Source organism: Anas platyrhynchos, chromosome 23 (assembly GCF_047663525.1).
Source record: "Anas platyrhynchos isolate ZD024472 breed Pekin duck chromosome 23, IASCAAS_PekinDuck_T2T, whole genome shotgun sequence".
NCBI lineage: Eukaryota > Metazoa > Chordata > Aves > Anseriformes > Anatidae > Anas > Anas platyrhynchos.
Genome location: NC_092609.1, coordinates 142,420 through 167,210, shown reverse-complemented (window position 1 = coordinate 167,210; position 24,791 = coordinate 142,420). Strand labels below are relative to the sequence as shown.

Here is a 24,791-nt window from a genome sequence, read left to right as displayed (position 1 = left end):
TAATGAGTGTAAATGATAAACCAATGTATAGGTCAGTTGTCCCTTATTTCTGGTATAGTAAAAAAAGCTCACCTAGTGCATGTTGACTTAATAAAAGGTAACATCAGAGTAAACAGTCTGACCTCTGCCCCGTTTGGGGGGAAAATAGTACAAAAAAGATCTAATTTAAACTTTAAATGGTGCTGCCTTTTTTTTTTTTTTCTGACATGGTCAATCCATCCTGTTTACTCATCTTCCAAACCTGCTAGTATAACTGTCGGAGAGATACGCCCACAACATTGTAGAACAGTTAGCAGTGGAGACTTGGATCCGAGTCTTTCAGTGCTTTTGCAGCAGTCCTAACCAGTAGTCTGTCACCTTCCTTTCCCTGTAATAAAGGTTGTATGCTCAGACAGATTATTTCATGGTATCAAAAGGGCTTTTTCATTGTATTTACGTTTGTTCTCACAGTAGTTGATGGGAGCGGCCCTTTTGGACTATAAGGTAGTGAAATCAGGGAATTATTGGCAAAGGCATCTGCTTGACGCAGAAGACGAGAGATCTGCTCTGTGTACACAAGTCACCTGTCTTAGATGTGCAACGGAGTCACTCAGCCTAGGACGTAGCTGCGTTGTGCATGGCAGCTGTCGTTCTGACTGCGGCCGGGTTGTGTTTGCAGCTGTGCCACTGCTCCGTGGTGAGCAAGCCCAGAACAGCGCGGTGGAAAACATCCGACCGGCTGCTCCTCGCTGCGGCAGCGGGCCGCAGGCTGTACAGACAGGCGTCTGCCGCGGGAAGAACCAAGTTCAGAGAGAGTCAGGGAGAGGCTCCGTCCCCCTTCGGCCTGCCGCCGCAGGAGGCCGCGGGCTCTGCGCTCCGCTGGACAGCGAGGCCGGGGCGAGCCCCGCACGGCGGGGGGGCGGGGGCGGGCGAGGGGGCCCCGGGCGCTGTGGGGCCGGGGCGCCCCCTCCCGGCGGCTCTGCCCGCGGCCTGCGGGAGACGCAGCGCGGGGCTCGCCTTCCAGGCTGACTGCGGCCCAGGCAGGCCGCTCCGCGTGCGTCATCAGCCGCGCGCCTCTCCTCGGCCTATCGGGCTCGGCCGTCAGCGGGCCGCCCAATCGGGGCGCTCGCTGCGAAGCCCGCCCCGAGAGGCCGCGGGGGGGGGGGGGGGGGGGGGGGCTCTTCCTCGGCGCTGCCAATCCGCGCGCCGGGGGGCGGGGCCTCGGGGGGCAGGGGGCGGGGCCGGGACCGGGACCGGGCCGGCGGGGGGCGGAGGAGCGGGGCCGAGGCGAGCGGAGGCTCGGCCCGGCCGCGGCGCCGGCCGCCGCCATGATCCACAGCCTGTTCCTGATCAACGCCGCGGGGGACATCTTCCTGGAGAAGCACTGGAAGAGCGCCGTCAGCCGCTCCGTCTGCGACTACTTCTTCGAGGCGCAGGAGAGGGCCTCGGAGGCGGAGAACGTGCCGCCGGTGATCGCCACGCCGCACCACTGCCTGCTCAGCGTCTACCGCCACAAGATCTTCTTCGTGGCCGTCATCCAGAGCGAGGTGCCGCCGCTCTTCGTCATCGAGTTCCTGCACCGCGTCGTCGACACCTTCCAGGTGCGGCCGGGGGGGGGGGGGGGGTGGGAGGGCCGCGGCTGCTTTGCGCCTTTCGCCGCCTCTCGACGCCCGTCCTGCGCCAGCCGGGGGCTCCCGCGGGTCCGGAGAGCTCGCGGGGTCGGCAGGGGCCGCCCGGGGCGGATCCGCAGGCAGCCGGCACGGCCCCGCGGCAGCCGAGAGCTGCGCTGCTGCTTTGCGGTCTCGCGGCTGCGAGGAGCTGCGGAACGCGACCGAGCCGGGCTGCTCGGTAAAGAGCTCGTGCAGCTCCGGTGCTCGAGGCAGTCGGTGGCAGCCCGCCCGCCGGCTTACATCCGATGGTGTTTCTCGGAAGGGTCTCGTGCTCCCTGAAGAAAGCGGTGACAGCGGTTGCCTCAGAGCAGCTGTGTTTCCTCTGTGCTGTAGTTGGCACGAGTGCCACTCACTCTGGGGATGTAAAAGGCAGAACGGGCCTCTTCTGCGTGCCAGCAGTGCGATTGTGCAGTCTGGATTTGAAATGGCTCGTGACCGGCGTCCTACCAGAGTACAGGACATGTGAGTGCTCGGTCAAATGAGCATCACATGAGCTTCGCTTCCAAGTGCCGGTCAGGCCATGGCTCGTTGTAGGCACAGGGTCATCTTTCATTGAGCTCAGTGCTTGGATTGACTGTTTTTGTTTAATCCCCGGGATCTGAATCCAAGCAGCACAGGGTTTCTTGTGTTTGACTTTTTGTTGGTGAGACCTGTTATATTTTCTTTAGGTTGCCTGAGACTGGTTCTCATGCTCTGCTGAGCTATTTGGCTAGACATGGCTTGCATGGAAAAGTAATTTAATTGGAAATTCCAAAGAACGTTGTGACAGTTGCATTCCCAGCCATCATTCTGCAGTTCTTTTTTGTAGCCATGATCAGTATTGGAGTAACTAGTTATAAGCATTATTACAATCAATCTGAGTTACTTCTGTTGAAATGGAAGTCAGCTCTCTTTCATGTTCAGGCCAAAAACGTGCCGCAGGAAATAGATGTTAATTAGTATTGCAGCTTAATCAGTTACAATAGAGCTGTTTTCAAGTGCCAATTAAAAAAATCTCTTGCCTATCAGAGCGAGTCCCATTATATAGAAAGGAAATAGGAACACTTGATGACGCAGTGATTCACCAGCTTGCTGTCACAGTGGTTTGAGGTATGCTTAGAATTGTGCTTCCCCGTTGGGAGTGTTCAGTCTCTCTGATATTCTTCTGCTAACTTGTGGAGCTTCGATGTTATTTCATCTCTTGCAAGAAAAGGCTTGATTTGTTTTTGTGTGGGAGGACAGTGAACTGAATAATCACTAAGTCTCTCCTCTAGAGGTTAATTAATTATTTCTTTTGAACAGGATTACTTTGGTGTCTGTTCAGAGGTGATGATCAAGGACAATGTTGTAGTGGTTTATGAGGTGCTGGAAGAGATGCTGGACAATGGCTTTCCATTGGCAACAGAATCCAATATTCTCAAGGAACTGATAAAACCTCCAACAATCCTGCGAACAGTTGTCAACACCATCACAGGTACAAGGAGACAAAAAGTAGATAAACTGGTGAGGCCATGAGGCAGTATTCCTCCAGAAGTAAATCTGGACATAGGTGCAGAAAACGTATGTTGTTCTGTATGTTTCTAAACCCCAGCAGAGGTGTGTTTTGGGAGTCCTGTGTTAGCGCTTTTCTTTGAGGTTTGTCCTGGTTCCAGCACCAGCTGCATGTTTTGTTTGTTTGTTTCTGTCAGTGGCTTTTTGTTTTGTCTTTTAGTTACTTTTTTCAGTAGTTTATTGTGATATGTTCTAGAGTTGGGTGAGGGAGAGATGCAAATTGTAGAATACAAGGAGTCTGGAAGAGTAATTGTTCTTCCACAAAGAGGCAGAGGTTTCTTGGAAATTAATTACGATCTAGTTGGGTGAGGCCAGGAAGTTCTTCTGGAGCGTTGTCTATCTTTTGTGGTTGTTACGATTATCATTCTTTTTCCAGGAAGCACTAACGTGGGTGACCAGCTTCCTACTGGACAGCTATCAGTGGTGCCTTGGAGACGTACTGGTGTAAAATATACCAACAATGAGGCATATTTTGATGTGATTGAGGAAATAGATGCAATCATTGACAAATCAGGTATGGGAGTTGCTTTTGGCTATGACAAGGGTAAGTTGTCGTGATGGTGCCAGAAGAGCGATTTATGCTTTCCAAAGAGGTGCTCCCTCATCTCTGTGTGGGAAGCTTTATTCCTATGCTTACTTTGGAATGTTGCCAGCTTGTAGGTGCTTTTCAGACAAAAATTTTAGAGAAGTATCAAAATTTTAAATTGTCTTCTGACTGCTCATGAGGTCCTGTAAGCAGCTTGGTACTGGGAAATGTGTGGGGAAATTCTGTAGAGAGCTATCTCCTTAGTTATAATGTATCTTAGTCTTGTTAGTCTTGGGAGCTATTGCTGTTCCATTAGAAGTGAAGTTCCTGGCATCGGTGGTTCTTCTATGCATCTTCTTTAAAAGTGGTTGGGAATGAGAAATATGTCGAGGAGGCAACATATTGAGCCATGACACTTCATAAAGACATTACATTCCCTTCTTCCTTGTTGATAGTTTTTTCATGTTGGAATGAATTTTGACCAGGTTCACGTAACCTCCTTTGTTTATTTTATTGTTGCAGGTTCCACAATTACTGCTGAAATCCAAGGGGTGATTGATGCTTGTGTCAAGCTGACTGGGATGCCAGACCTTACCCTTTCCTTTATGGTAAAGCTCAAGGATACATCTTTACTTAAATCCCTGAAAAGGGCTTCCCAGCCATGCTACCAAGCTCTCAGTCTCACTGTGATGTATTCAGTTAGATCAGAACCTGAGTATACGAAACAAAAAGAGAAAGAACGGACAGTGGGAACTCATAGTGAACTTCAGCAACTTTGAATGTAAAGATTTTGTTTTCAGGTTCTTTGTTGAAAGTACTGTTAGCACATTCTGTGACTAAGTTTCTGTGATATAGTAGTGCTTTAGGCAGATATTTTAAAGGGCCATCTTTTTTATTAGTATGCATCAATACAATTATTTAACATGATAGAATTTGCAAAAAAGGAGTAGAATAGAATATTTCAGCTGGAAGGATCTTAAGAGATTATCTAGTTTAACTACCTGACCATTTCAGGGCTAACCAAGAGTTAAAGCATGTAATTGAGGGCATTATCCAAATACCTCTTGAACCCTGACAGGCATGGGGTATCAACCACCTCTCTAGGAACCCTGTTCCAGTGTTTGACCACCCTCACGGTACAGAATTTTTTCCTAATGAGCAGTCTGATTAGAACTGATGATAATTGAGTGCTGCTGTTGCACAGATGTAGCAGCATCAAATGGCTTAAAATGTCTCAATGTAGATATGCTCAAAGGTGTAGAGTGTCAAATGCTGGGCCCTTTGTGGATAGGAGATTGAAGAATTTAAGTACTTATTTTAGGTAGTACTGCCTTCTTTAAGCTTTCTTTTATTTCAGAACCCTCGGTTGTTGGATGATGTCAGCTTTCATCCATGTGTACGGTTTAAGCGCTGGGAGTCAGAGAGAATACTCTCCTTTATTCCTCCTGATGGAAATTTTCGCTTGCTGTCTTACCATGTCAGTGCTCAGAAGTAAGTGGTGAATTTAGTGTAGTGGATTATGGAATTTGGATCTTCCTGACTAGAAAGAAGGAGGCGGGGGAGAATGTCTTTTAAAGATTAGGTAACTACTTGTGCCATGTGAAATAGGGATGTGTGTTAATTCGCACTTTTTTTTTTTTAAACGTCTTTTCCCCTTGTTTGGAGCAGTGATTCTTGTCTCTTTTTACTGGTCAACCTGCATCTGTCAAAAACTAGTACCAGATGAACAATCTAGAGTGGGAATGAATTAGGCAGTATGGAGTAACTGGGCTGTTAATTTCCTGTGTTTACTTTCTTTTTAAGATAAAACAAACTAGTTTGATATTCATGTTGATTTTTTCGATGTCTTTTTTAATGAAACTACAAGTTCTTGTCAGCTGTTTGCACTCTTTTCTGGAAGCAGGCTACCGACTAGCAATTGGTGTTACAGATATTAAAGCATTTTGTTAGACTTTGTCAGGCTTATCTCAAGAAGTTGAAAAGGAGTGTGGGGGGAAAAGTCGAGCTGAAAGCATGCAGTTCAAGTACTGTTGCTCTGCCTGGGACTACTTACCATCTTGGTTGTGACATGTGAAAAGTTTCTCCCCTCTCTTGCTCAATTCTCAATTACATTGGGTGTCCTTACCTGTCTTGTATGACAGTGGAAAAGTAAGATAAGGAAAGTTTGATATTTTTTATTTTTTAATAGTAAGAAAGACTTGAGGACAGCATTATGACTTTGCTCTTTGATTTGGTAAATAAAGAGCATAGATCTCATTGCTTTCCCTGCTGCAGTCCTTGCCCTTTTTACTGGGAACACTGAAAAGCAAAGATGAAGGAAAGAAATTCACAAGGTCTCTTTGTTACTGTCTTTATTCTAGTCTTGTGGCAATTCCTGTCTATGTTAAACACAACATCAGTTTCCGTGATAGCAGCTCACTGGGACGCTTTGAAATCACAGTGGGGCCAAAGCAGACTATGGGAAAGACTATAGAGGGAGTGATGGTCACTAGCCAGATGCCAAAAGGTGTCTTAAATATGAGCCTCACACCCTCACAAGGAACACACATCTTTGACCCAGTTACAAAGGTGAGAGAAAGTAGATTTTAATTTATTTATGTAAGTTTTTCAGCAAATGAAGTTGAGTTATTCATCCTTTCAAGATCATTCCTTTGAATGTTGATGCCCTGAAGGCAGTATCTTTTCTTGGGTGAGAACTTAATATACCCCTGGTTTTTGAACAACTGCACGTAAGAAGTTGTTTTATGCCCCACAGCAAATGGCTCAGTGCCAGAATGGATTTAGTTTTGGTAGCATGGTGTGTGCAGGAAGTACAAGGACTGGTGTTGTATGATTGGGCAGTAGTTTAGTGACTGGTTTACGGATTTCTGCGTATCTGGTTGTCATGCACTGCATGCTAAGACTTGATCCTTTGCAAATGATGAGGATTTCAGTTGGTTAGTGATTTCCTCCTCCCCACTGGTTCAATATTATCTTTCTGTAAGTTAGAAGTTTATCCACAGTAGAGCATCAGGCAACACAGATTCAGCCTCATAGAAAGGAGGTGATTCTGTGTTATCTATGTCATTATGACCCATAGCAATTGTGGCTTGTAGCACAAATAGTGGAAATACCATTGATGGTAGACTTTTGGGGAACAACATTGGAAAGAGAGGGAGAACGAGGGTCTCTGAGACAGCTGCTCCTTAAGCCTTTACTATGTCTGAAGCGGAGGACCCGACTGGATGGAGAGGAGTGTGTGTTGTATGTCCAATCTGAAAGGCAAGATACTGAGACAAAGAGCTATTTCATAGAGAAATGTTAAAAATTGTCATTGGAAAGGGACTATTCTTTAGAGGTTGTTACTGTATTTCTGCTTGACTGCTGCATTTGTTGTTCCTTGAAGTTGCTCTCATGGGATGTGGGGAAAATAAACCCCCAGAAGCTGCCAAGTCTGAAGGGAAGCATGAATCTGCAAGCTGGGACATCAAAACCCGATGAAAATCCAACTATTAACCTGCAGTTTAAAATTCAGCAGCTGGCTATATCTGGTAAGTGACTATCAGGTGAAGAAGCTGAATGTTTTCTTCTCTGTGAAAGTGTTTACTCTGCATGTAGCTGATGTAGCTTTTCAGACCTTCTCTTCAGAACGTCCTATCTGAAAATTGTGTGCTTTGGCAACAGATAAAAGGATTTATTCTCTGTTGCTCTGTGAAACAGCCTGTCTACATCCTCTTGCGTTTCTTGCTTAGAGCCTCATACATAATTTTAGAGTATGGTTGTGTTTGTAAGAATGCTTCTGACAATTAGCAATTGTCAGCTTTTATGTTTTTGGTTTTTTTTTGCTTTTTTCCCCCCTCCATTTCCTGCTTGTTAAAATGTGCTCTCTTCCCCTCTAGTACGCTCTTCTGTTCCTTTATCCTGAAGTTCTATGTTTGTGGCAGCAGTCAGTCTTATGCTATATTTGCTTGCTTTTAGGACTGAAGGTGAATCGCTTGGACATGTATGGGGAGAAGTACAAGCCCTTCAAGGGGATAAAATACATGACTAAGGCTGGCAAGTTCCAAGTCCGAACTTAAAGGATCATGATAGTGAGGAAAAGCACTTTCCTGTTTCTCCTATCCCTAGCTGTTGGATATAGCATCTCCCCAATCCGTTTAGGGTTGCTCACTTGCCTTTAGGCTGATCAGGATAACCAGTGCTTAGTGTGCTGGGGGGAAGGGAAAAGTAAGGTTAACCTGAAGCTGTCACATCCCTAAATAAGCCTGGAGTAATAGCAGCAACAGCAGATGGGAGAGGAGCTCAGGTCACTTGGGACTAGTGAGTCAGATATAAGTTTGTACCATCTTCATCTTACTGTCTTAAAGGAAATTCTAGGGATTTATTCCCTTTTCTACTTCCTGTTCCTTATGTTTTGGCTGGCTTTTATCCCTTTTGTAGATGATATGAAGTTGAATTTCCACAACGTTCTATTGTACTGTGGTGGTCTGGCATCTGCCCTTTCCCATCACTGCATGTTTGGTTGGAGAGCTATAGTTCTTGGCAGCAGAGAGATTAGCTGGCCATTCTGCCTTGATGAGACTGAAAGAAGTGAAAAGGTAGACTGTCACACCCAGGATGTGATTTTAAGAAGCCTGAGATTGGGGGTGGTGCCACAGAGGGAGGAAGCAGGAAAAAATGAACACTTTTCCTTGATATTTTGTAATCTATCATGGTCGCTAAGTTTCTTGAATCTTTGGGGAGTAACCAGAAACCCATCCAAATTTTAGTATAGAATCCTCTGAAAAGCCACCTGTAGCACTTATCTTATAACTGATGGATGGTGACATCTGAATGTAATTCTGCTTCTGTTCTTATTTTCTCAATATTTTGAGGTAGTGTTTCTCCTGGCTTCTTTGGGAAGTCAGGGAGGAGGCAGAGACAGGACAAGAATTTGCGTGGAGACATAGCACTCTGATGGAAACTCTTTGAAACTGAAGCTGCAGCTAAACGAAGACAATTGCTATCCCAGTAACTTGTTGGAACCTATTTTTCTTCCTGCCTGCCTATTACAAATGAAGGTGATACCAATGTTCTCCTGCTCGCTTATGACTTTATTTGAAGTAATTATGTCCTGGTACCTTTTGTGATGTTTCTGGCTGTACCTTATTCCAGTTCCTGTCTCAATTAGCTGCTGTGCAGGTGGATTCAAGCCTGTGTTGGATTTCTTACTGGGACCATCCCTTCTGCAGGAGCTGTTGCTACATAAGCCCATCCCAGTCTCTGCTGCATCTCTCTCTGTATAGCACACATAAATATAAAATGAGGCATATGCACTGTTCCCTATTGTTTGTAATGTGTTCTTCGGCCACTAGATGCCAATGTGTTAATTTCTCTGGTATCAGAACTTGTTACATGTACAGTAGCTTATGGACTACAGCATCTGCCAGGTGGCTGTGAAGTCCAGCACGTGTAGTTAATGCTTGTAAGCAGAACAAGGTGGCCCTAAATGAAGGCTAACACAAATTCTGTTTTGCCTGTGATGGGCTACTTGCAGTGGATGAGTGACATCTTGATTTTGGAATTGCAGTTTTCAGTTCAACTTGTGAATGCCACAGCAGGTGGCCTTAGTGCTGAATATATTCAGTGCAAATATCACCTTCAACAAGGGCATCAATAAAATTAATTTTTACCTGTCATCTGTGATATTTCAGAGTGGTTTGTGTGGTCTTTACAAGATGCACAGTTGAAGTTTGAGGATGAAGGTAAATTATGACAACTGGACCTTGGATAGTGGGTACCTTAGAGAGACGAATGTCTTCATACAATTGATTCTGTAAAGCTTGGGAATAAATCGTTGTCTGAAGAGCTAAAATTAATTCTTTTCTTTATAACATTTTCTTTATAACATATAACAATCCTGTGTTTGTTTGGATCTCTTAGACTCTGTTAATGAATCTTTTCCAAACTGAACAAGCAAGTTGTACATTGATATGGAAATAAGTAGCCCACACCTAGAGCTGTGCTATATCTATTGGAGTCTGAAATCCGCTTAAATAATTAAGTAAAATCAAATAATTTTACTTTGTTTACTTCATTAAATAATGAAGTAAAATTTCATAAGGAAAGAACTTAATCTTGATTGGAATTTACTTTAAACTTAGAGCCAAATAAGAAATAACATTTTTATTTGCAAATCCATTTTTGATCCTGTGTTAATCAGAGTGTAGTTGTAAATTCAGTGGGTAAGTGTAGATTCTAATATTTTAGTGGACGAGTTTAGACCTGTCAGTTGTTCTTACAGTGGTGGAAAGCTTATTGTTAAATCAGACAAGCACAGAACAGCTTAAAATACCTGCGTAGTATTAAAAAGAATAAAATGAAATTCAGAATTGTATAGACAAATACATCAGAAGATTATTCATTTCCCCCCCCCCCCCCCAAAAAAAAAAAAGAAATAAAAATAAAAATGTTACTGCAGTGTGTTTGTGAAGTGGTTATTACACAATATGTTCTTTTTGCTCTGTGAGTCCCAAATGGGAACAACCTGAGCTAGAAAGAATCTGTGCAAAGTAAGGGCTCAAACTCAAGACTCCCTTCAAGGATTCACCTCAATGCAGGCAGCTGTGTTTTGGATAAGAAAGTACATGTCTTTCCATTGCACTTTTAAAACATGTTCTTGTTATTCCACATGAGATCACAAAACTTTCTTTCCTGGCCCCTTGTTCAAAGGGAGAAACTTTTCTCTGTCCCATGCTTTAAATGCTAGAAAATTAATATTCCCCCAAGGGGAGGCAGAGGAGAAGGGGTTTGTGGAAATTAATTTGAATAATAAATAATCCCCTTTGTGAAATAATGTTCATATATGCCCTGGGGCAGTGTTATGGAAGACGTATGTCCATGTGTCATTGAGCATCCTTGACAATGTTTGAGTCCTGTTCCCTCAAAAGAGGGAGATGAAAGCTTCAAGAAATGAAATCTGTCCCCTTTGCCTGCTGCTCACTCCCATTCCCCAAACAATATAGCTTTAATTTTGCAAGCCAATGTTTGTTTTCAATTGTACACATGAGACTGATGAAACGACAAAGCTTGGAGATATAAGGGGGATGAGGGGAAGCACTCTGCTTCTGATAACCTGTGGTGAGGAAAAGGGAGTAATTTGAGAATGTGACCTTACCACACATGGCATGGGTCTTCCTTTTTCACAGACAGACATAAGCATCTGGGCAACCAGGATGCCCTGTTAATATCCTTAAAACACCTCAAAGGAATTTGCAAGGGCATGGTCACAAGATTGTGGATAGTTCATTTTTCTTCTTCAGGATTTCATGTTGTTCTGAATCCAGTCAAGATAACGATTCACATTTGTATAAACGCCAGGTATGTCTTTGCGACCACAACCTATTCCCCAGCTGATGATTCCAATTAGATGCATTCGATCATCCTTCATGCAGACCAGAGGCCCTCCAGAGTCACCCTGCAGAGAAGTACTAGGTTAGTAAAGAATCTCCTTTTTTGTTTGTGTTTTGTATTGTTTTTTTTCTCTCACTGCCTTTAATTGTGCATTAGGTATCTTCTCTTGTGTTTTCCTAAATATCCCATTTAATATACTCACAAATCAAGAGACACCGTGCTTCTAACGCTCTTAGTAACAACACTTTTACATAAGCAACTTCTGTGTTACAGGCAGCCTCCGTTAGTGCTTCTTTTGTATCAGGGAGAGACCGAAAACAATCTAATACTAAAGTGTCTAACTTCGTATGGCAGTTATTTATGAAATGTAGGTGATGCATTGTTAAGAACAGCAAAAAAAAAACAACAACTATAAAGTTCAAACTATAAAGGTCCGGGCTGCTTTATACTCTTGTGAGTAATAGTAAATCATGAACATTAAAGAGATGTTGAAACTGAAGAAATGTCAATCTTTGTTTTAGGTATTATAATTTAATGTGTGCTCTCCTGTTTCTCATGTTACAGCTGCTCATTCTCTCCTATCTTTTCGTCTTTATTATTTTATTCTCCGCTTTCCAGTAGAGTGGCACCTACATCTCTTACAGAACCTACTGATGAATGTTTTGGTGGCTCACATAAGAGAAAATATTAGGAAACCCTGCTGAGGTGGAGTTTCCTGCTCAGCTTTGTGATATTTCCTGTATTTGGAATTTTCAGTCTGTATTCTGATTTGCTTCATTGAATGTGGCCTGCATTCTCAGCTATGAGGAGAGGGGAGAAAAAAAAGGAGAAAAAAAAATGAAAGAGGACCCAGCAGTTCTGTTCTATTGAACAGAAGTTTACTACAATTTCATGTAGTCAAATGCAGAAAATAAATTATTTTCTGAAGATTTGTGTTTGGTTTGTTCACACTATAAAGGACAGACCTAGAAAGAAAAGAGGAACAGAGCTGGCTTTACCTTGCAGGCATCATCAAGATTCCTCGTGTCTCCTGCGCATATCATATTGTCTGTAACTGTCCGGTTGTCTAGATGCTGTGTTGTGCACCGACTAGCTGGAAATAGTCTGACGTGCCCTTCTTTCAGGTGCTCTGAATAGAAGGGAGAAACTGGAAGGGACGTGAATATATATATACACTTATAAAAACTTTGCAATTCAATTTCTGCTTCAGCATTTACAATTTAAAGAGAATAAAACGAAATAAGTAGAAAATGCCAGTGTATATCTCCAGTCAGGTTTTATTCCTGTTTTTTGTTTGGCTGTGCTTTTTAAAATAGCTCATTTTTAAAAACCTTTCACCCAGCAAGGTGATTGATGCCCCATGCCTGTCATTGTTCAAGCAGCATTTGTATAATGCCCTCAGTAATATGCTTTAACTTTTGGTTAGCCCTGAAATGTTCAGGCAGTTGGATTTAATGATCTTCATAAGACCCTTCCAACTGAACTATTCTAATTCATTTAGCTGGCCTTATAATATATGTCTAGGATCATCAACTTTTTAGCTTTTTTGCTAATCACTGCACAGCAAATGTATCTTTTAGAATAATGCAACTACCTGCAACTGTAAATCTCAACAGAAATGGATTTCTGTCAGAATGACAATGTCTAAGTTTAATATTAAATGCAGTAAATATCTCAGTAAAGCAGAAATGCAGGAACTTTGACTGCAGTTTTTCTCTTATACGTTCTGTCATTTTCTATGTTTTTACTATTGGAAAGTTTCAAGGAAGACTCCACTAGCCCATGTTGCTAACAGATCTCAGATGAATGAAATAACTTGGACCAGAACTTCTTTTTGTATGTGTTTCACTTACGTGTATGTTTTGGAGTGCTGATATAAGCCCACAAAATTATTTGTGGGGGTCAAACGTCAAACAATACACTAAGGGCTTGAATTCTTTGAGGGCAGGGGGACCTGACTTTGGACCCGGTGTATCTTCTACTTACATTCTTCATTTCTGCCATAACCAGAGATCTCGCATTCAGTCCAGTCAGGCAGCTGCAAGTTTGGTGTTGGGAGGCAGGCAGCACGGACAGCGTCTGTTTCAATAGCACAGTCTTTTGTATCAGATTTCAACTGCAGCAGAGCTGAAGAGGGAAAAAATGACTACTTTACTAACATACAGCTTGAGCAAATCATTACCTATCAAATCATGATGTCGAAGAAGTTCTTACCAATGTCATTGTCATAATTTTCGGAGTCAAATCTCTGATGCACAATGTAGTTCTTCACTTGAAAGTTCTGTTCATTCTCCTCAGGAGTTGTTCGTGAAGTCCTGCCCAGCACAATCTTCAGCTGATCAGTACTAAAGCTGAAAAATGAAAGAGTTTTGCTTTCTTCCTGTGTTAACTGGAATGGACCCTTTCTTTGAAGATGTGCTGTTGGAACTTCTGCTTATTTTATCACTATTACTACGTCATTGCCCAAGCAGTTTAACCTCAGATGTCCTGTTTGCCTTAGTTTTTGCAGTAATTGCTTAGAGCCACGCTGGCAAGCCTCCTCTGTAAGGCTGTTGCTGTTACTAAGTTTCAGATGGCTCTGCATTCTATACTGACAGCTTTGTTCTTCAGCTATTTGGTGTTTTGCTGTGGTACCTTAATGCCATACAGCCAGTTTGCCTGTCTATATTGTTGGTCACGTTTAACTCTATAGAATTACTTTGTGGAGTAAATGGCTTTTTCAAGTCTTTCACCCTTCCAGTAAGGCTAATCCTTGATGCTTCCATTCTCCAGCATTTTTGATATGATTTCCCAGACAGTACTGAATCCTCAGCTCACCCTTCCTCGAAGCAGTGAGCAGCTGACAAAACCCAGCAGGAACTGATCAGAATTCCTCCACAAAGGAAGTGCTCTCCAGGTACTCGGCGATACTTCACAAAGATGGCAGCTTGCCATGGGTGAGCTTCAATGTCTGCACGGGAGCCAAATTTTATGCGGTACTGGCGTACTCTATGCTGCCGTGTGCCACAGGTGGCTGTAGATGACAAACGTGTTCAGGAACTCTGCACTGAGTTTGAGTTAAGAGATTGTTAGTTGTCACTGCATATCAAGGCAGCCTGGCATCAACTGTTTGGTATCTGACTCATTCCTGTTTCTTAGGAAACTTGTATAGCTTTGAAACAATATAGTAAAGAAACCCTGTCTTTTCTGTCTCCCAGTTCTGCAGTCTTCTCTTCTGGCAGATAAGGTACTTCTATAACAGCTGATCTACAGAATCCCTATTTATCCCAAGCAGCTTTTTTTCCCCACCTCTTATTTTACTGTAAGAGGCTTGCAACACACTGAACAGTAATGCCTCAAAGAAAGGAGAATTGGGACTGTTAGGAGCCTTACAACAGGTAGGCACGTTACAGTACTCCCATGTGAGCTGATTTCCTTTCAGTACGTGGCACCAGGGCTTGTTGTCATTGTCAGGATTCCTGCAGCACAGGAAGGAGAAAAAAAACTTGAATCACCAGGTTTGCAGGGATTTTGGGGAGAAGGAGACACCTGAAGAGAGCAGGTGGGAATCTGACTGTATTCTTCTTGTTTTTTCTAGAGATACAAAGAGCACAGGGCAGTGTGGAATTTCTATTAATGTAGTCCAGTGTTAGGGAAGTATACACAAGTCAAGTGGAATGAAAATTACTATTGGCAGTGAGCTTTATTCTCCACTGTAATGTATTGCCCCTGCTTTAATAAACCATGTAAACAACATGGATTAAATAACCTGGCTTTAATAACCCATATAAAGAACATGCCCTGCCTCAGGAGTACCACAAGAAAGCTTACTGTTATTATTTATTTATTAAATTCATTCTGTAATGATACATACCGGCAGAAATTGTGACTGCCAAGGCCTAGCTGGTAAGCATCTCTTCTCCATGCAGTATATAGCTTGCTGACAATGAGTTGAGAATTCCACCTCAGACAGGTAGCTCCAGAACTGGTAACACTGTGACTGCCTCGGTAATCCGTGCCTCTTCCAGTTTTGCAGTTGTTGTTCCCAACTTAAATAAGAAAGCTGCATGTTAACTGATGCATATAAACCATCAGCTGTTCCTATTGTCATTTCTGTCAAGGGATCTATATATTAGCTCTACTTATGTCAGTCTCTCTGTGTCATAAATATAAAAAGCTTAAACATGATTTAACATGACAGTACCAACTTTTCAGTTACACAAGTCCACAGAGAACCCTTATATATGCAGTGAGTCATGGAAGCTCTGAAGTCCATTCCCTGTCCTGCATGTACCTTTTGAACAGGAGGGTACACTGCAGTATTCCCAGATGTACTTTCCCCCTTTATAGATGTAGCACCAGGGTCTGGAGTCTTCATCTGGGTTTCTGAAAGAGTTAATGCATAATGCATTTATGCGATATTATAAAGACATTATGCATCATTAAAAAACTGTCATTATTAGTCTCAAATCTAGTACAGTAACTTGATCCTGCTCAGCAGTGCAGAAGTGGACGGAACCACCAAAAGTAATTTGTATTCTTATTTTAATTATAAAAGCAAAGAATATGTGAAGATGAGGATGAGACAGCCGGTAGCAGGACTAGCTAACTTGTTTGTGCAGTTTAGTTCATTTGCAGGAAGCATTATATTTTAGAATTGTGAGGAGCATGCAGATCTGCAGGCGTAGGTGGCAGGAAACTAGCTTGCAAAGGGAGTTTTAGGCACTGAGAAGGATGCAAATGGGCACAAGGGAAGACTATAGGTGAGAAAGGCATGCATTTTTTAGTTCAGCATAAACATCTAATCTAGATGGATCAGAAGCTGATATCTATCTATAGAAGTTGCAGTTGCTTCTCTTGTACTGCACTGTATGTGCACCTGTATGCAGTGTTCTGTGGCTGGTATCAAACAGCCTCTCTTTTGCCCCAGGTTCTCAGAATGGGCAGATTCTTACAGCTGTGACATGAGTCGTGAGTCCCTCACCTGCAATAGTTGTGATTGCCCAATCCCAGCTCAGCAGCATCCTTTCTTTGGCCGCTGTACGTCTGGTCCATCAAACCATCAATATTCCAATTCAAGCATTCAACTCCGCTCTCTGTCCTGCTCCACGTGCCCCTGTATGTTACTCCAGCATCTTTGTAGCACTTAACTTCAGTATCTGAGCAAAAGGGAACAAAACATTACTGAAAGGACAGCATCACACACCGCTTCTCTTGTTCTGCTTAAACTTGGCTCCCAGGTGCCGTGTATTGTAAGTTGGTGAAAATGTCTTTCCAAGCAAATTGCAAGGATATACAAATATCTTCAGCTTCAAAACTTAGTGTTTTATCGAGAGACACTGAGATCAACCCAGGTGTCCTTCTCAAAGGTTCTTTGTAGAAAAGCTTTACCATGAAAAGAGACACCTTAATGGAGAGCCCAGTATACAGCAGTAGTTTCTGAGTCTCTGCTTTCTGCACTACATAGCTAAAACCAGCAGCATTGTTCCCTTTAACTGATAGATTATACTTGCCTATTTCGCACTGCTTCCCAGAGAAACCTTGGTGGCACTGGCAGATGAAGAGCTGTGGGGAGTAATATGCCTGTGAACACTGGCCCCCATTGTAGCATTTATTTCTAGTGCAGGCTGTGCAGTAAAGAAAAGTCAAGAAACAGTTAGAATTCACAGAAGTAAGCAGCTGGCAATGTACCCACCTGTCCTTCTGTCAGTCTCCTTTAGCCTGCTCTACTTCCCCCTGCCTAAACGTATTTAGTGCCACATTCTTCCTTTGTTCCATTCTCTCCGTGTTCACTGTTATGAGCCTTTCTCAGCCTCTTGCTCATTCCTCCTTAGTTCTGCTTGATTTGGTGCATATTAATGCTTTCATTTCAAGCAAGGTTTTCCATGTGATAATTTCATTCCCTGACGGTGGAGCTCTTTAGAACACTTAGATGGACAGTCTGTCATCTCCCGCTCTTTCCTTCTTTTTCTTCTTCATACTCACCTCTGATGGGAACAGTGTGGCAGCGACTCCGACCGCTGTCGCACCTACAGTACTCTATTCGGCTCCTTGAGAGCCTCAGCCAGCTCCCCTTGTGCTGGTATATTTCTCCAGATGAATAGTCTGTGCAAATGGCTGTAATTAGAGAAAGGAATCTCTTTTAGAGAGATTCACTGAAAATACTTGGTTTAGCAAAAGAACTTTTCTCTTTCCAGGATAAAAAGTATCCATGATGGGAGCATCTGTCTAACAGAATCACAGAACTGTAGGGGTTGGAAGGGACCTTGAAAGATCATCGTGTCCAGGCAACCCTTTCTCCTCCCCAGACCCAGATTGTCCTGTCGCTCTCACTATTATGCTACTGGATATTCTGTTCTGCTAGTGAAGAACAGGGGGTGGGGGGCTGACTTTGCTCTTTGAGCTGTAGATGGTATTAATACTCCAGTATTTTGCCTTCTGAATCTGCCATTCTCAGATCCCCTCTCCCCCCCCCACCCAAGCCATGGAAAACAGCTTTCAGGCTCTATTCCCTCAGCACCATCTGCTTTTCTGTCCTGTGCTCATAAAGCTCCAGATAATGCAGTTGTATTTTGCCTGGCTTACCTCTAGATCTGGCTCCCCGTTTGTAACGCATGTGCCAGCCCTGCAAGCAGAGAAGGTTAATTCTGTGAGTAGCTGCTCTCCTAAGAAAACTGAGAGAACAAGTGCCTCCGAAGGGACAGTCCTCCTCTTGAGGTCTTGCAAATCAGAGTAGTGAAAAGTGCCGTCAGTACTTCAGCAAGGGTACTGAAAACTGCAAATCATTGAATTACCACCGATTATACAGTTATTGTTTATCACTTGAGTGATGTGAACTTGGTGATGTGTTGTACTTGCATCAGGTGTGAAGTGATTATGTACTTTTAGGGCATTGCAACTCCTAGCTTGTCAGCTTTCAGTTATTTGCAGGAGGTCCAAGGAAATATTTTCCAGAGACATAAATATAGGCAAACAGTTACTTTTGCCCAGCAGCTGTTGCTTGCAGTTTCCTCATGAGCCTTTGTACCTTGATTAGTTTTGATTTTTTTTCAGAGCGTATTTTACTAGCTGGTCATAACAGGAGCTCAGCATGGACTGGAATACGTGTATGCAATGGAATGTGATCCTTCCTTTGGCACAAGCCTTTCACTTGTTATCCATCATGCTTAAGTACTGAAATTGGGGTGGGAGGAAAGAGGAGAAAGGTAGAGATAAATTTCTTGCAGCCAATTAAATAAAATATTTTGAAGTTTTAAGCATGAAACCCATTTAGAAAACTTCTTTGACTGGACACAAAAGAAAGAACAGCATAAAAAGAAAGAGGAAGGCTGGGATAACAATTTTTTGAGAAGATACTAAACTTTTTAGAATTGTGCAGTGTTTATTTAAGCTATGCAATGTGAAGCGTGGAATGAGAGGACATGGAAACCGTCAATGGCTAGTTGTACATGAGAATAATGATGAAGGTGAGGTCAACGGAAAGGAAATTAAAGGGTTATTGTGATGTATCTCTTCCTAACTGTGAATAGTATCTGGCTGAACAGATACACAAGGAAGATTTGGAAGTGACTTTCTTACTGAAATGGAAACCAGATAGGATAATACATTAGTAGAAATCCCATATTAGACATAGACTGGTTCACATGGCTTTGCTTCCTCTGATTTATAGTGATAGAATGAGATCCTCCTTTTGTCTGATGCAGACAGCTGGAATCGCTAGCAAGGAAATGCTGCTGAAAACAAGGTTGAGTGCCTGTGGATGGCAAGAGCATTATTTACCTCCTTACCTGGCACTGAGTAATTGTGATTGCTCCCATCAGCAGGAGGAGATATTGGAGTGTTTTCCACATCATCTCCAGATCTCAAGTTATCTATAGAGGGTTAAAAAAAAATAAAAATGTTTTACAGAGTGAGTTACATTCAAAGTAGTGAGTTTAAATTAAGGTTTTAAATGATGAAAATGCTTTTTACATTAAGTCCCACTTTCTACTCTGCAGTTCTCAGCAATTAGGCTTAGCTGTCTTGGTGTCCCTGAACAGAGGAAACTGCCAGGCTGGACCTGGTTGCGCTTATATTTGATAAATGTAGAAACCCTACAACCCTAAAGCATAACCTCTTGGATCTGGTGGAAACTCAGAGCGTGTTTCCTGGAGAATAAGACTTGTAGAAGAAAATTGAAAGTCCTTTTTCCCAAGGCTGCTGGAAGCCAACAGTATCATGCCCATTATTAAAGAGATGACTTGTCTAATAAAGGAATAAAGGAAACGTTGATTAGAAAGCGTTAACTGAGATTCAGGTCACTGAGTCCCATCCAAGAGATCTTTTGCAGTGGCACAGAAATCTGCTAATAACAGTTGTTTAAAAAGGTTTGTATTTTCTGCCCAGGCTACTTCTCTGGGCAAGAGTGAGGGCTGCTTGCTGATGGATTGCGTTGGCAAGGAGACTATGGTGATGATAGGGGATGCTTTGTGGTAGGTGGTGATGATAGGTGGGTTGCTATGTCTTCATTTTTCAGTATTTCTACTGCTTCTCCCTACTTTGGCCCTGCTGAGCTTTCAGTTTCTACTATTGTCGTATGTTTTTGCTAAAAATTGAGAGTATGTTGAACATCTGACAGGCTAGCTTTTGATCTGGTGCTCTCCTTGTTACAGCATTTCTTTCTGTGTGTCACTTCTATGCGATCACAACTGCATGTTTTATTCCCTCAAATCGCTTTGGCAGCTTTATGCAGTAAGAGATGTGGATGAGGTAGAGCAGAGGGCGGGCTCTCATTTCCATTCCCAGTCTCTAGGGCTGCTCTACAACATATTGGATAGTGGTTTCTCATGATTAGCCTGCACGAAGGGGAGACAAAGTTGCAAGTCAGACTGAAGAGGTTCATAGGAACAGCTTCTGAGAGCATTAATTACTCCAAGTCTTGTCTCTGGGTCATACCTTAATGATGAAATCCATGTGGTCCAGAGCAGCTCTCAGGGGTATATATTAGTATGCAGATTTTTTAGTAATCTCCATGTACTTTCAAGTCCTTTCTGACCTCTTAACAAGCGTTTTGCATTACACAGCAAGCCTTTAAAAAAAACAAGCTGAGTTTTCCAAACAGGCATTGACTTCATGGGAATATGCTAACTGCATTTGAACTCAGCCAGTGGTGCTCCCAAAGCTGCAATGCATAACCCAAAATCACACAGAAGTTATTGGGCTGCTGCTCAAACACTGTGTTATCTTATCCTTAATCCCTGCAGCTGTTGCTCATTATTGGAGCTGTGCAGGGATGCATTCTGAATCTCACAGCTGCAGGATTTTAAATTGCTAATTATTAGCACCACCAGTCACCTTTGTTGCCAGCTGTGGAGGAGGCTGGAATTTCTTGCTGACTGCTTTAAGAAACAAGATTCTGCTAGCCTAGACCTTGCGTATGAAAGACTCATGAGGTGAAACGACTCTAACTGAGCTGCTTTGTTAGCATTATTCTGTGGGAAGCACTATGAAGAACTGTGGAGACTTTATTTCTGAGGTACATGCTAAGATTCTCTCGAAACAAGGCAACACTGGCAACACTTTTTTGAGGGGAGATTAGAGTGGCAGAGCTGGTCTAATTAATATCTTGGAAGAAGTCCTAGGTTCCTGATACCAGAAGGAAACTAACTATAGCTAGTTTTAGTGAGGGAAGGGAGGTTGAGAAACAGGGAGCTGTTTCAGTCTTGGAAACTGACATGAAAGGAGTCCCTATTTATGAATTACTTGAGTGGCTTAATGTTATAATCAAGTTTATGCTGTATAATCTGCTGTACAAGTAGATTCTAGTCTTATGCTGTACATACTGCTAGCGTGGAGTGCTACAGAATGTATCCCTGAAGTTGCCTTGCATCAGATACTGCATCCTTTCTTCCAGTTACTTTTCCTGCGTCCTGTTCAGGCTAGCTCATGTTGCAGTGCTACAGCCCTTCCTTCCTTCTTCCCCTCTCCCATGCCTGTCTGTCCATTGGTGGCTGGTGTCCCACTGTGCAAGGAAAAGTGGTAACAGGTTTGGCCAGATGTTTGTTTTCAGTCCAGAGAAAGGTACGATACATGCCAGTCAATTGGAATGTTCTGAATGATAAGCCCTATCAAACTGAAACCACATGGCTCTATGAAAAATAGCATGTTTACAAGACTCCAGGCAGAAACCTTCAACCAATGTACTTTCTGGTACTGCCCTCATAAGCAGTTTGTGTCTGCTGCTTTCATCTTGTTTCCTCTCTGAACAAGAAATACTCTAGCAATAAGACAGAGGCCTTGATGTGTTGTTCTGACGTTCTGTTTCTATGCTGTGAGGTACAGTAAAACAAGGATATAGGATACCCTAAATTTAGAGGTTCTCAGGCTTAATTCTTTTAGAATTCTAAATGAATCAGAAGCTGCCTGTTTTGTTCATAATCACACTTCAGACATGTGAGTAATAAGGAAGTATTGCCCTTTGAAAGAGAAACAGAGAGAAGAGGGAAATAGAACTCAGGAGGATGAATTAGGAGGCTTGGCTAAAAGCAAAAGTTTTAAAAACAGTATGAAGGTTTTAAAGAATGGAGTGAATTGATAAAGTAGATAACCAGGCTTGCAACGAGGACTTTCTGCTTGTACAGAGCCAGTTCTATACATTTTTTTTAATTAATGTATGCCTTTTATGATAGCCAATAAGGAATGGAGTAAGCTGGAAAAACATTATTGTGACTAACGTGTTATAGTATTTCACTGGAGATTGGATATTCCATGCTAACCACATAGATCAGCAAGTCGTGAGTTGTTGCACATGGTACAGGTATTGTGCTAGTAGCATATACCTCAATACTTTAAATTGCATATTTTGACTATTAATTTATTAATAACAGCTCTTCTAAGAAGTGAGAGCGTATTATTTTACAGATGTGGCATAAGACCTAAAAAAGGGGCATAGCTTATAAAGGTCAAACAGAACATCATTGGTAGCAAGTAAAGGTAGCTTCCCCCACCCATCCCTTCTAGTCACCTGGTATACATGTAGAATACTTGCTTCGATTCTGAATCCATAGCATTAGCAGCTCCCTTGCTTATAAACCACCGTCTTGGTCTAGATCAAAGGACTGCAGGTCCTTGATGCCTTTTCCTGCCTTTTGGAGAAAGTGCTGCCATATCCCTTTTCTAAACTGAGCAGATGAGTATCAGGCTTGTACTGCTTTTCTTTAGAATATCACAGTGGACAAGCGCTTGCTTTTGGGGAAAATAATTTAAAATTTTGAAGTCTTTGAAGGCAGTGGAGAAAACGGGCATTTCAAGCTCTGGCTTCCTTTGGGGAATCATTCTCAATATTTCCTGTCATTAGAAAAGAACCATGTTTAGGAAGAACTGAAGACAACCCGCCCTCCTCCTCCCCTTTGTGCCTCCATTATCCTGGTTGTGAGCCTGGGGTGAAATGTGTAGTCTGATCTCCCGGGAAGACAATGAATCGTCCTTTCACGCCTGGCTCTCGGGGCTTCTCCTTACTATTGGAATGTTTGTAACTCTTCCTTTGCTAGTTCTTTTTCAAAATGTTCTCTGTGCAGGAGGCTCCTCCCTGCTAGCTGTTCAGAGCCTGAGGCCATTTGCCCTTTCCCTGGAATAGCTTGCTGAGGCTTTCTTGAAGCAACTGAAAGCTGAAAGTTTTATCCAGCATTATAAATCTTCTGAAGCTGAAAAGCAATAGCTTTGCTAGTTAACTACCATGATACCCTAGTAGGTTTTATTAAACAGTATTTAGTAGTATTTAATGATAATGCCAATAACGTTGAAAATAGGAAATGAACTTTTTGAAACAGGTGTAGAGTAGCACATACCTTTTTTGCTTTTTTTCTCTCCTATTTTCTGCTGATGATTTCTTTCCCAGACCAGCCTCTTTCTGTTTTCCACGTCTCTGTTATGATCTTTCTGATCAGCTCCCGTCTTAAAACTCCTCTAAAAGGGGTGGAGACTAAAGAGGGCAGGAGGGTGTGCTTCCCGCCCCCCTCCCTTCCCAAGAGAAAAGATAGCAGCCAGGATCTTGGGATGACCTAGGAGGAGTGGCTCATGTCCAGAGCATTAGGGAATATTTGGGGGTGGAGTGGCAGGAGAAAAGCTTGCTTGCCAATGTCAGGAGGGCATAATACTGGATTTTACAGCCAGTTTGCTTTCTTCATACTTTATTCCAGTCCAAGAGCAAATTCAGTCTTCAAAACATTTTTTTTCTGCGTTGAACAACTTAAGCTTCAATGAGAGTGAGAATAGTAAGTATCCCATATGAAGAACTGTCTCATTGTGCTTTTAGGAATGTGAGGGAAGAATGGCCTAGGGAGCGCCCAAAATGAATGCATGAATGTTTTATTTCTAACATGGCCATAGGTCTGTAGGCTTAGTCCTCGTACTGAGAAACTCCTGCTTCAATCAAAAGCAGTGTGCTACGTCAGAATGACATCCATCTTTGGCACAGAGACCCTGACCGGTAAGTGGAGCAAAACATGCCATGAACAGTGCTGCTGGGAGAAGTGGTCAAAGGAATTCCCAGGTTAAGTGGGGACGATAAGCAAAACTTAGGATTCTTGGTTAGAAATAAGGACTAGCATGTTAAGGACCAGAGAGTTAAATGTTGACTGATACTGTCCTCTTAGAAAACGAAACTGCTCAATCAAGGTACAGTCCCAAAGCACTATATTGTCGGAGTGTGGCAGAAAAATCCAAACGAGTGGAGTGGTTTTAGAACTGAATTTAAGGCTGGGTTTGTTAAACCCAGCTCTGTCCTCTTTAGCACCCTTCCTTCAGGTATTTATAGACCTTGATAAGGTCTTTCCTGAGCCATCTCTTCTCCTCAGAGCGTTTTCTCATAGCAGAATGCACCATATCCTTCATCTTTGTAGCCCTTCATTGGACTGTCTCCAGTATGTCCATGTCTCTCTTGTACTTGGAAGCTCGGAACCAGTTGCAGCACTCTAGGAGTGGCTTTACTGGTGCTGAGCAGAGGAGAAAGATCACCTCCCTCCTTTACCTGCTGGCAATGCTTTGCCTAACGCAGCCCAGAAATACCGTTGGCATTCTTTACAGTTGAGAGCACATTGCTGGTGTATGTTCAGCCTGGTGCCCTCTAGGAGAGCTCCGGGTCGCTTTCTGCCTAGCTGCTTTCTGGACAGGTGGCCCCTGGGATGTCCTGGTGTTGTTCCTACCCAGGGGCAGGGCTTTGCACTTCTCCATGCAGAACTTCCTGAGGTTCCTGCCAACTCCTTTCTCCAGCCTGTCCAGGTCCCTCTGGATGGCAGCACAACCCTCTGCCACATTAGCCACTCATTCCAGTTTTCTCATCTGAAAACGTATCAAGTACACTGCCCCATCATCCAGAACGTTAATGGAGATGTTGAACAGAGGCAGGCTCAGTACTGACCCCCGTGGTACGCTGCTAGTTACTGGCCTCTGATTAGTCTTTGGGCCGCCCCCTGGGCCAAGCAGCTCAGCCCATCTTCAGTCTGCTTTGCCTTTTTACGCTCCGATCAGCCCAATTCGGAGGCTTCGTTGGCACGCGCGGGCCCGGCAGAGCCTCCCTGGGGCTGGAGGGAGCGTGGTCCCCGCGGTGCCTCTCTCCAGGCCCTGCAGCAGCGTTTGCCGTGCCGGCCGGCACAGCTGTCGGGGAGGTTTCTGCGCGCCCTGCAGAACTGGGGGACGCGCACGGGAAGCAAGCGGCGACCGGGAGCTCTCCGTGAGCCCCGCGGAGCTCGGCCGGGACC

General features: G+C 43.3%; 2 protein-coding genes across 4 annotated transcripts; one reads left to right on the top strand and one right to left on the bottom strand.

The window, feature by feature from the left end:
* The first annotated feature begins 1,207 nt into the window (after nucleotides 1-1,207).
* Nucleotides 1,208-10,099, top strand: AP3M2 (adaptor related protein complex 3 subunit mu 2). Of its 3 annotated transcripts, none has more exons than XM_027443582.3 (9): nucleotides 1,208-1,580; nucleotides 2,931-3,102; nucleotides 3,556-3,693; nucleotides 4,228-4,313; nucleotides 5,063-5,196; nucleotides 6,066-6,273; nucleotides 7,091-7,235; nucleotides 7,663-7,775; nucleotides 8,563-10,099. In XM_027443582.3, exons 1-8 carry the CDS (start codon nucleotides 1,308-1,310, stop codon nucleotides 7,761-7,763), a joined length of 1,257 nt encoding a protein of 418 aa, XP_027299383.1. In that variant the 5' UTR covers nucleotides 1,208-1,307; the 3' UTR covers nucleotides 7,764-7,775; nucleotides 8,563-10,099. The 3 variants fall into 3 exon arrangements, with proteins under 3 accessions (XP_027299383.1, XP_027299382.1, XP_027299381.1); XM_027443581.3 differs by having other exon boundaries at nucleotides 8,559-10,099; XM_027443580.3 differs by having other exon boundaries at nucleotides 7,663-10,099.
* Nucleotides 9,835-24,729, bottom strand: PLAT (plasminogen activator, tissue type). Its single transcript, XM_038166902.2, has 14 exons — nucleotides 22,882-24,729; nucleotides 18,843-18,928; nucleotides 17,641-17,680; nucleotides 17,041-17,172; nucleotides 16,569-16,682; nucleotides 16,040-16,214; nucleotides 15,350-15,441; nucleotides 14,930-15,104; nucleotides 14,449-14,534; nucleotides 13,894-14,089; nucleotides 13,291-13,427; nucleotides 13,063-13,203; nucleotides 12,075-12,223; nucleotides 9,835-11,140 (listed from the first exon to the last, which is right to left on the bottom strand). Exons 2-14 carry the CDS (start codon nucleotides 18,906-18,908, stop codon nucleotides 10,982-10,984), a joined length of 1,662 nt encoding a protein of 553 aa, XP_038022830.1. The 5' UTR covers nucleotides 18,909-18,928; nucleotides 22,882-24,729; the 3' UTR covers nucleotides 9,835-10,981.
* Nucleotides 24,730-24,791: the final 62 nt, after the last annotated feature.

Excerpts from the sequence above, each read along its gene's own strand:
- PLAT (XM_038166902.2), bottom strand. The coding sequence starts at position 18,908 with ATGATGTGGAAAACACTCCAATATCTCCTCCTGCTGATGGGAGCAATC. Across the intron at positions 15,105-15,349 it reads TGTACCCTCCTGTTCAAAAG|TTGGGAACAACAACTGCAAA; the intron begins GTACATGCAGGA and ends TTCTTATTTAAG. Across the intron at positions 14,535-14,929 it reads GGCAGTCACAATTTCTGCCG|GAATCCTGACAATGACAACA; the intron begins GTATGTATCATT and ends CCTGTGCTGCAG.
- AP3M2 (XM_027443582.3), top strand. The coding sequence starts at position 1,308 with ATGATCCACAGCCTGTTCCTGATCAACGCCGCGGGGGACATCTTCCTG. Across the intron at positions 4,314-5,062 it reads ACCTTACCCTTTCCTTTATG|AACCCTCGGTTGTTGGATGA; the intron begins GTAAAGCTCAAG and ends CTTTTATTTCAG. Across the intron at positions 6,274-7,090 it reads TCTTTGACCCAGTTACAAAG|TTGCTCTCATGGGATGTGGG; the intron begins GTGAGAGAAAGT and ends TGTTCCTTGAAG.